Source organism: Enhydra lutris, unplaced genomic scaffold (assembly GCF_002288905.1).
Source record: "Enhydra lutris kenyoni isolate GAN:26980312 unplaced genomic scaffold, ASM228890v2 scaffoldscaffold38, whole genome shotgun sequence".
NCBI classification, from domain to species: domain Eukaryota; kingdom Metazoa; phylum Chordata; class Mammalia; order Carnivora; family Mustelidae; genus Enhydra; species Enhydra lutris.
Genome location: NW_019154122.1, coordinates 1,805,771 through 1,816,782, shown reverse-complemented (window position 1 = coordinate 1,816,782; position 11,012 = coordinate 1,805,771). Strand labels below are relative to the sequence as shown.

General features: G+C 46.3%; 1 protein-coding gene across 1 annotated transcript; it reads left to right on the top strand.

Moving 5' to 3' along the window:
* The first annotated feature begins 1,012 nt into the window (after positions 1 to 1,012).
* On the top strand, positions 1,013 to 10,779 carry LOC111154580 (non-compact myelin associated protein). Its single transcript, XM_022514233.1, has 4 exons — positions 1,013 to 1,130; positions 4,861 to 4,949; positions 7,876 to 7,960; positions 10,638 to 10,779. The coding sequence occupies exons 2-4, from the start codon at positions 4,868 to 4,870 to the stop codon at positions 10,777 to 10,779; spliced, it is 309 nt and encodes a 102-aa protein (XP_022369941.1). The 5' UTR covers positions 1,013 to 1,130; positions 4,861 to 4,867.
* Positions 10,780 to 11,012: the final 233 nt, after the last annotated feature.

Below are 11,012 nucleotides of genomic sequence, written 5' to 3'. Positions count from 1 at the left end.
GGGGGTCTGCCAGTGTTGGTAGCATCTTTGTTGTCTTATCCAGGGAGGAACTTTTAGGGTTCCCAGGGGACCGAGCAGTGGGGGAGATACTTGGAACGGGTGAGATCTGGGAATGTTTATCTTCCTGATACGGCTTGAACATTTGACCAAGGGATAGGCAGAGAGGAGTGACTCAGAGGGTAAATGGTCCTGACCTTCCATCACTTCCCAGTCTGACCTCCCACACAGGACCATTTGTAAACAACCCAGGGGAACAACAGTTCCTTGTAGACTCTGTAAATGCGATTAAGGCTGTGCTGCAGACAGAGGTTCAGAGTGTGGCTGAGAGCAGGGACCAGTCAGACAGGACCGGTCACGGGTCTGGGGCAGAGCTGAGCCCTAGCCTGTGTGGGTTTTCTCATCAAAGCTTTGCGGATTCAGGGCCTGGGTGCCAGGCCATTTGTGTCTTGCACATTCTCCGGGAGGCGGTCCAGTGAGGATATGCGGAGAAGGGGCCACAGGGTAGGACAGACCCTGGCACAAATCCTAGCATGACACCCGGTTAGCCTTGTGAGTCTAGGTTGATTACTTCTGTACTGTGAGCCTCAGCTTTTTCATCTGTAGAAGGGGCAGTGATTCCACCTTCCTTACCCGAGAGGTATGAGGATTTAATGAGACCTCCTTCATAGAGCACTGAGCACCATGTTGGTGCATAATTTATTATTATTATTTTATTATTAAATTAACCTCTGTTAGTGAAAACCATTCCCACTCTCCCTGCCCCCTCCTTGCTTTTCTGTGGCCATGGATCTGGTCACAGACACATTGGTGCTGAAAAGCCCTCGCTGGGCCTCACTTGGTTAACAGGAATGGCTGGGTCCCACACATGAAAACACCCACAGCCTTGGCCATCAATGTCCCACCGCCCTCCCTCCCACCTTCCCTGATGGGGCAGGAACAGAGATGTAATTGAGAGCCGTGAGGCCTGACATAAGGCAAGATATACTCTGAGATGACTCACTGTTCCCTCAGAAAGAATAGCCTGCCCGTCCGAAAGGAGGTCTGCACCCAGAACTAGGCCCCCTCGAGGTCACCTTGAAGGGTCTGCGGAGGAATCTGTGTCCTGGTGGCCTTGGGCAGCTGCGTTACTGGTCAGTGTGTGTGTGTGTGTGTGTGTGTGTGCGCACACGTGCATGTTTCCATAGTAACCTGTCAGGAGCCCCTCTAGACACACAGGTACGAGCAGCAGATTGGTGAGGTGGGGATCCTACAGGCTTTGAAGTTTGCAGGCCCAGGTACATAGGCCAGCTCTGCATCTTCCAGACTGTGTAAGCGGGGGGAGAGAGCTTTAGAGCCCCAAACCTTGGGGTCCTCCTCTGATCCAGGGGAGGGGAAACCCTATTTTACATGGCCTTTGCTAATTAAATCAAAGCATGGATTAAAAAAGAAAATGTCTGGCCCAAGGTCTTGGCACGTAGTGGGCACTTGGGTGATGGCGTCTGTCATTTTTGTGCGTCCAAAGGACGCATGTCCAAAGGAGATGTGTCCCCAGGCAGGGTTTAGCCTTATCAGTGACGATGCCATGCCTCTCTCACTAAGTGACCCTGGATCAGTGGCTATTTGTCTCTCTTTTTCTGTTTTTAATAGGAATTATAAGAAAACAGTATTGGTGGGTCTTCTCAGATTGATATTGGTGTGGGTAGAAGCAGACGGTTTAGGCAAATGCATCATAAAACTCTTTATGATCGGATGGGGGAATGGTGGGCAGTGGGGGGCAGGTGCCTCTCCTTCTTGGGAGTAGCAGTGGGGGCAGGGGTTGGGGGAGACTTTCATTCCATATTCTCATATGGGTCCTAATTTATTTTATAGATTTTTTTCCTTGTTTTGAGCTCCAGAGAGCCACCTGGCTCTGAGTTAGCAAATATTTGCTATTATCCCCACCCCCACCCCCAAAATACTCAGAGCTGCCATTTATCGAGCACTGAAAGCACTTTCCATACTTAACCTTGAACCCTCAGCTCCCTTGGGAAAAGCCACCTCATTTTACAAACGAGCAAACCAAGCTAGGAGAAGTTCAGCCACTTGCTTCAGTACTTCTCCTGGCAAAGGTGAGAGGAACCAGACAGTTTATCTGGGAGAAGTAGGAGGAGGATACGAAAAAGACCCCAAACAGCCTCTACCCTCAAGGACCTGACAGTGAACATGGGAGGTTAAATACCAGACAGAGCAACCAAGACACATTCTGTGGTCATGTTTCTTTGTGGAGCTCTGCTGTGGGAGCGGAGGACCGAAGGCTGATTCTGCCTAGGGGATGGGGGAGCCTTCCCAGGCGTGGCTGGGCTCAGTCCTAAAGGATATGTTCATTTTGGAGAGGCAGCCACCAGGGGAACATGGCCAGTGGGCCTGTTGAAGGAGGTCAGGAGACAGGAAGCCCAGCGAGGAGGAAAGGTTGACCAGTACAAAGAGTCAGGCAAAGCTACACAGGGCTCCTTGGGAGAGCCCAGGTCGTGGGAGTCCTGAGGATCTAGTCTTTGGGAGGAAGGGACAGACAAGAACTATGGGTTTTTAAGTAGTGCCCCGTGGCTTAAAGGAGGGCAAAGAAAGTGAAGGCAGAGAGGGCCATTCTGAGGCTGAGGCCCCCATGGGGTGGAACAGGCCACAGCCACCAGAGGCCCCAGCCTGATGACCTGCCTCCAGTTCAGGTGCGCTGACCCATTTCCATCAGGAGCTGGGGGAGTGGGGAGCTGCGGCCAGGAGGTGAGAACTCTCAGGAGATGTCCACTGTGGGAAGGGGGGTGGTTGGGCGGGGACGGAGCCTGGGCAGCAAGGCCCAGGAATGCCGGGGGATGGAGTGGTCCCTTGTCAGGGCAGTTTGGCAGAGGTTGGTGTGAGGAGCAGAGAGACTAGAGAGGCTGGAAACAGCCAGTGAAGGGTTTTCGCTGCCAGCTGTTCAAGTGTGGGCACTGGGAGACGATTATTGTTTTTTTGAGCCTGAGAACGCTCTGTCTCTCTCTCACTAAAATGTGAGCGTCTGGAGGCAAGGAGTCTACCTGGCGTTTCACCAGTGTGTTCCCAGCTCCTAGCACAGCGGCCGTCACTTAGTAGGTGCTCAGTTAGTACTTCTTTAGTAAATATGTAGAACCACAATCTGTATATGCGGACGTGGTAAACATTTTAAAACTTGGATAAGAAGAATACACACTAATGGTCAAGGTCGTGGTTACTTTGGGGGGAGGGAGGAAATGAGGTAGGAGTAGAAAAAGGATTTCAGCGGAGTCTCGCTTTTCTTCCTTAATGAAGAACTGAAGAGAGTATGATCGTGAACATTCGTTCAGTCTGAGTGCTGGGTACATGCGCCCCTATGACATTATTATTTATAATTTTAAAATATTTATTTTAAGAAGAAAACGAATTGGGCAACTGGGTGGCTCAGTTGGTTGAGCATCTGCCTTCACATCAGGTCATGATCCCAGGGTCCTAGGATCGAGCCCCATGTCGGGCTCCCTGCTTGGGGCGGGGGTGGGGGGGGGAGTCTGCTTTCCCTCTCTCTCTCTACCCCTCCCCCTGTTTGTGTACGCTCTCTCTCTCAAATAAATATATAAAATCTTTTTTAAAAAATGAAAAAAAGCAAATTGGTGTACAAATATTGTGTTAGGTGTAAAGAATATCTCTTCTCCAGAAGATGGAGTGACCGCCATGAAGCCCATGGCTTCTTAGCGTGACAAATAGGCCTGGATAATTCTTTCCTTGGTGGCGATCCTTCACAGGTCTCCAGACTATGAGCAGCTACAGTGAAGTAGGAAACCCTCGTTCGTGTCCCTCCTCTTCTCGATGCCTGTCATTCAGAGCACGTGTGGATGCTACCATAGGCTCAGAATACACTTCTCGGGAGGATCTCAATACTCATTCCTGGGGGCGTGACGTTGCATGAATGGCGTCCCTCCTGGCTCACTCCTTAAGTGTAAGATCTCCGGCTTGTGAATTTGGATTCTTGCCGCCATCAGGGAAAGAAGCTATACTGTGCCCTCAGAGAGTCTGTTTGGGTCCAAGCTCTGTGTCTTCCTTGCTGTGTGACTTTTGTCCCTTCACTCAACCACTCTGAGCCTCAGTTTGCTCAGCAGCAAAAGGTGATGATTGAGAAGATGATTAACGAGTGAGCTGATACAGGTGTGAAACCTGTGACAGGGCCCAGTGCCTGGCGGGCGCTCAGCACACATGGCCTGTCCTCCCGCTGAAGGCTGTGTGCAGCCTGGCCTTTGTTGTCCTGCCATCCCAAGCCATGTCTGTCCCTCAAGGCCCATGCAAATTTAGCTTTTCCTTGAAACCATTCTTCACAGCCAGGGATGGCTCATGTCCCTGACTGCTTGGTAGCATAGTTAAATTTTCCATCTGCTTGCTTATTGGTTTATTTATGTTGGCCTCCCTAGATTGCAAAGCTTCTGAAAGCAGGAGCATCGTTTCGGGCATCGTTACGAGATGCTGACCGCCTCACCCCGTGTCCTGGGTCAAATGCAAACTTGGGGCTCCATGAAGCCTTGGGGACTTCACTTTCATCAGGAAAATGACAATCATAGCCTCCCTCACACAGTTTCTAGAAGATAACTGTTTAGACATTCTGGGTACAACCTCATTAGGAAAAATTTAATAAATATTGTTGAATTAATTTAAACTGCCATGAACGATGACGTTCTTTACAAATGTCGGACATAATTTTTAATTCTCCACAGTAGACAGTGAAAGGCCTCATATTTGCTTGCTGCTAAGAGAAACCGTCTGCTTGACTCTTCTCTGGTCATCCAGGTGAGGACCAAAGGAGGCATCACACAGGCATTATAAAGCTCACCCTGGTGTTAAATGAAATTTTATCTTTGTTCTTCCCAGGATCGAGATGACCACAGCCACCCCTTTGGGGGGTACTACCTTCTTCTCCTTGAATGTGACCACCAGAGAAGAAGACTTTCTGTACAAGAGTAAGGTCAATTTGGCTTGGCAGCCAGGGGAGGGATGGCGGGATGAGGACTGTGGTCAGCTCCTGGTGTTGAGCTCAAGAGCGTGGGTTCCAGAGATGGACTACCTGGGTCCCAGTGGCACTTCTGCCGTATGCCCACCATGACCGTGAACACGTGACCTCATAGCTTTGTGTCTGTTTCCTCGTCTGTAAGATGGGGATATGAATGAAGCTACTCTTAGCATCACACACATGAATGGTGTGAAGACTAAACCAGATGATCCACGTAAGGAGCTTAGAATAGCCTCGAGTCACACAAACTACCTAATGAGTAGTATTGTGATCATTACTGCTGTGACTGCTATTGCCATCAGGGAGTTTGGGGGTCTGGAGGGCAACGGACATTGACTCTCCTGTAAGAGGTCCCTCAATGAGTCACCTTAAAATGTAACTACTTTCATACTCTTCATACTGTTTTTACAAGGCAAAACCCATCGATTGACAAAGGAATAAATGAGTGGGGGTGGGAGTAGTCCCGGGGAGACATTTGGCAGGAACAAGGGATGCCCGGAAGGAAAAACTTAACAACCACTCTCCAGAATACCAGTTAATCATATGAGGGGAAGTTGGGACTATTTCCGTCTTTTCTGTTGGTCTAGCACGTACCCCCCGCACGTGGAACAGGCTTCCCAACACACGTGGAGTGTTTCCCCAGTGATGACAGCTCCAGACCGTGGTCCTGGCAGGAAACCGATTCCTGGCAGGATGTGGGTCTTCCATAGAGACCCAGAAAGGGTCATTCTTGGGACAGGGTCCCACGTGTCTGCCTGCTCCTTGCCAGGTGGGGACACCTACAGAGAGAGGCCTGTCGACGTAGCTCAAAACAGTTCTGAAAGGAGATGCAGGGTAGATCGAATCTCCAGCAGCAAGATGGGAATGATTCTGCTCTTACTTAACTAAAAGCAGTGGTTCTCAACTAGATGATTCTGCCCCCTTGATGAGATGGCCAGAGTTCAAAAATAAGATACAGAACACCCGGTTACATTTGAATTGAAGAGTAACTGTATTTGTGCACTATAAGGACATGCCATGCAATAGGTGAGACATCGCAAAAATTACTCATTATTTATCAGAAATTCTAATTTAAATAAGTATCTGGTACTTTATCCGGCCACTTTACTATCAGTGGACATTTGACAACGTTTGGACACTTTTGCTTGTCACAGCTGGTGGGGGAGGAAGAAGCAGTATTAATGACATTAGTGAGTGGAGGCCGGAGAGAACATTGTACAGGGCACGGGAGGTTCCCCTCAGCAAGGGGTTATGCAGGCGACGTTGAAAAACCATGGATTAAAGTATCATCATAGAACTCACCAGAAAAGAGACAAAAAATTACTCCACAATGGAATCCCCACCCCACTCCTTTTCTTTATTTCCAGTCTTTCTTCCTGTGAATATTTGGACATAGTATTGTTTTTTGTTTTTATTTAGTAAACCTTTTCGTAAGAGCATTACATACCTTTAAAAAAAAACAAAAAAGCACAAATCCTAAGTGCACAGCTGGGTGAATTTTCACAAAATGAACACAGTTGGGTCACCAGCCTGCAGATCAAGAAGAGGACCATCCATCACCAGGATCCCAGGCGTCCCAGTGCCCCTTGCCACCCTGTCCCCACCTGGTCAAGGGAACCCGCTGTTCTGACTTCACCCACTGGCCATTAGTTCTTCCTGGTTTGGAGCTTTATGGAAATGGAAGTATACCATTTTTCTGGCTGCTTTTACTCGTCATTATGTTTTTATGTACATATTTTAATGGTTGCAACATAATGTGTATATGTGGGTGTGTACAAAATACCATATACTCTTCTCCACATGTCATTCAGATTATAGTATAATACATCATGAGCTAGGCATGGCATACCTTATTGAATCATTCCCGTGTTTAGAATATAAATGATGTAATTAGCATACTGATTCATGCAGCTTTTTCTGTATATAGGATTCTTCCCTAAGATAAACTCCCCAGAATCAAATAGATTGGCTTAAAATGTGCCCCCCGACCCTTTATGGGGTTTATTTATTTATTTATTTATTTTTGTATTTTCAGTTTCAGTTCACACAGGGACGTTGATTCTGAACGTGAAATGAGAGGTGGCCATGGGAACTGGTTGCTGATACTGAAATTAGATGCTATTAAGCCACAAGGACATTCATTAGAGCCTTGTTTTTCATGGTATAAAATTGAAAACAACATAAATATCCTCAGTACGGCATTGGTAAACAAATTATGGCACATCCAAACAATGGAGGTCTACACAGCCATCAAAATCATGAAAAACAGTGTAATTACACGGAAAGATGATTAGGATATGGTTGTAAAACTGTGTACGGAACATGGTTCCATGTTTATCAAGTGCTATTTTTCCACTTTTATTTCCTTGAGGGGGGTTTTCAGAGAGGATTAATCAATTACTCAAAAAATGTTGGGTAGGTATTTAATATGCGTACCTGCATATACGTGATGGCATTGGTGTGTGTATGCATGTGTAGGTGATCAGTGGTTCCTGGGGCAATGAGTTCCCTTTTTGGCTTGTATTTTTAGTTTCAAAATTAACTACAGAAATAATGCTTTTGTATTATCAAAAAGAGGGAAGGGTGTTTTGCTTGCCTATTTCACAAAGGAAGTTGGATGCTATGTTAGGACTGACGACAACAGGATGGCTCGAGATAGGATTTTGGCAGCTGAAGCTCCCTGGGGGGAGGGGTACACTGCTGCTCTGAGTACGTCTCTGCCCTGGGGTCAGTAGTCGGGGTGCCAGGACAGCACATTCTCTCCCTGCCTGATCCAGTGAGGATGTGTGGTGCCGAGTGGAGGTCCCCCTCTTAGTCTCTGGATGCTTCCCTTTTTTCAGGTTGCACATTTGCCATTTCCACGTTTCTCCTCTTAGGTTCTGGAGCCATTGTTGCTGCCATTGTGGTAGTTGTCATCATCATCTTCACTGTGGTTCTGATCCTGCTGAAGATGTACAACAGGTATACGATGCCCTGGGCTCTGACGGTCTTGTCCCTTCCGTGATGTCAGAGTGAATGGGAGCTAACGCTTGTGGGTGCCAGCTGTGTGCCACGCAGTACCCATGAGTCCTTCGTCAAATGCTCTAACCCTTTGTGGACCCTTTTTTGACATCTGTTCTCCTGTAGGAACTTCATGGTTACCAAATATTTTGGTACCTGCAGAAATATTTGTTAAATATAATAATCATCATGACAATGCTAATGGCCTTGAGCACTGCAGTAAGGTAACTTACAGTAATAGAATAATATGATTCAGTCTTTTTCTCTCAGAGAGCCCTCTGCTAGGTTGTGTTGAGCAGACCACGTGAGTATTTAAGGTGACAAATACTGGAATGCCTGTCCCCCCAGCTCCACTTTCTGGGACCCAATAGGAGGAAAGAACATCATGTGATTGCCCAAAGACTAAATGTTGTGTAATCACCTTTAAGTCCCAGTTTGGCTAGAAGGTTATTTTTCCCAGGCAAGAAATCAAAATAGACTATAAACACAACCACATCATAGAAGACTTGGAAGCCATTAAAAAAAAAAAAAAAGATACTGTAGAGTGTGTTTATTGATGAGGAAAGCTATTTACAATATATTGGCAAAGTTTACAAAGATAATATGTACGTTATAGTTATACATGTGGGTTACACGCACAAAGCCAAGGAGGATTCAAATTCTTCAGGGCCAGGTGTTAATATCCAGTGTGTCCGCATGATGGGATTGCTGGTTGGCTGGTTTCTGCAGGGGACGGGGTACACGTCTTTATTTTGAGGAGGTGCCAACATATTATTTATATGTTATTTATAAAATACATGTTTTATATATTATATGTGTATAAAATGTATATATTATGTATGCATATATGGTATACATGTATTGATCTCTTACGATGTGCGAGGCATGATTCTATACGCCCTGTATGTATTAACTCATTGGATCCTCACTGCAACCCTACCAGGTGGGTAATTCTATGTCCCCCAATTTTGTAAGTGTGAAACATGCACTGGGAAATGAGCCAACAAGCCGAAGTTTACTCAGCCTCACTGGCAGAGTTGGGATTTTTTTCCTAAAGATTTTATTTATTTATTCGACAGAGAGAGATCACAAGTAGGCAGAGAGGCAGGCAGAGAGAGAGAGGAGGAAGCAGGCTCCCCACCAAGGAGAGAGCCCGATGCGGGGCTTGATCCCAGGACCCTGGGATCATGACCTGAGCTGAATGCAGAGGCCTTAACTCACTGAGCCACCCATGTGCCCCTGGGATTTTGTTTTTTAAGATTTTATTTATTTATTTATTTATTTATTTATTTATTTATTTGAGAGAGAGAGAATGAGAGAGCATGAGAGGGGGAAGAGTCAGAGGGAGAAGCAGACTCCCCGCTGACCTGGGTGCCAGATGTGGGACTCGATCCCAGGACTCCAGGATCATGATCTGAGCCGAAGGCAGCTGCTTAACCAACTGAGCCCCCCAGATGCCCCAGAGTTGGGATTTTAAACCCAGTACATGTGGTTTCAAAGAAAATACTCCCACCGCTATATGTAATAATAATAATAACAATACTTAATAAGTTATTTTTAAAATTTTGAGGGTATTACAGTTTGGATCCATCGCAGACCAGGAAGTGGCATCCAACCACAGTGTCTGCCTTTCATTCCTGGCCATCACTGCTGGAGCTCTGAGCCCCTTTCCTGGTTGTAATTTGGGGAGAGATCTACCCACCCCACCCTGTTTACAATGATGCTGGGGCTGCAACTCAAAGACTGGAGCTCAGTCTTTGGTCTCTCAAAGGCAGGCAAGTCATTTAACCTCCCTGAGCTTTGATCGTGTCATCTTTAAAATGGAAGCCTCTCCAAGTGGGAGAGCTGAGTATCGGTTACGTGGAGCATGCCTTTGTTTTGAGAAGTATTTAGGGGCGATGTGGCATGACATCTGCAACGGACTCAAATAGTTCAGGATTTTAAAAAACTCTCTTGTGTATATATGTGTGTCCACATGCGTAAATGAACCGAGAGAGACAAAGAGGCAAATGTGGCAAACTGCTGGTAATCAGTGAATTGTTTCATGAAGGGTACTCAGGTATGAACTGTACTATTTGTGCAACTTTCCTGAGCATTTGAAATTAAAAAAAAAAAAAAAAAGTTAGGTTGTTAGGTCATCTTATTAGGTCAACAATTTCATGTAGACGTTTGAATTAATGATTGTTGTAGTCATTGAATTTTCTGACATATGAAATGAAAGATTGGATATACATTTTAAGTCCATTCTCTTCTCAATTATGCAAAAAGTTCTTAAATATTTCTAGCAATCGACTTGGCAAATGTAATGTAACTGCAAAATTTAACTCACGCCACAACTTGGAATAGAAAAAAAATCATAGTATTTTCATTTTGTCTTTAATATAGTCTTAATATAGGACACTTTACTCATTCTTTAACAGGAGAAAAAGCATTTCCAATATCTAATCTAAGTTACGCACAAAAATGGAAGGGTCAGGCTAGCTGATGTCTAAGGCCCCTTCTGGTTAGTTGTACAATTCTGTGGTTGGCAATCAAGCAACGTGATTTAATGATGATCTACGTTAATGTCCTTGCCAGAATCAAAATCACAGGGTATAGGAGATGAAAGACTAAAGCATGCATGCGTATCTCATTCCAGGAAGATGAGGACCAGGCGGGAGCTGGAGCCCAAGGGGCCCAAGCCAGCCTCCCCATCTGCCTTGGGCTCAAACAACAACAGCAGCCAACACCCTCCTACTGTGACCTTCAGTCCCGTTGACGTCCATGTGGAGACTCGATGACCGCCCCCCACCACCTTGGTGCTATCTTGGCCACCATCCAAAGAGCCTTCTCCATTCAAGACTCAGAAGCACATTTCTCCTCCGGCAGCTTCACTGGGTTCCTTCCTGTTCCTGTTGGGTCGACAAGGGGCATCTCACGCAAGTCCAGATGCTCAGGCAGCCCCCCAACCCCACCCTGCCCCACCCTAGCTGCTCCACCTCCCTGCTGCCACCCAAAACATTCTTTTGTGCTC

Excerpts from the sequence above, each read along its gene's own strand:
- LOC111154580 (XM_022514233.1), top strand. The coding sequence starts at position 4,868 with ATGACCACAGCCACCCCTTTGGGGGGTACTACCTTCTTCTCCTTGAAT. Across the intron at positions 4,950-7,875 it reads AGAAGACTTTCTGTACAAGA|GTTCTGGAGCCATTGTTGCT; the intron begins GTAAGGTCAATT and ends TTCTCCTCTTAG. Across the intron at positions 7,961-10,637 it reads CTGCTGAAGATGTACAACAG|GAAGATGAGGACCAGGCGGG; the intron begins GTATACGATGCC and ends ATCTCATTCCAG.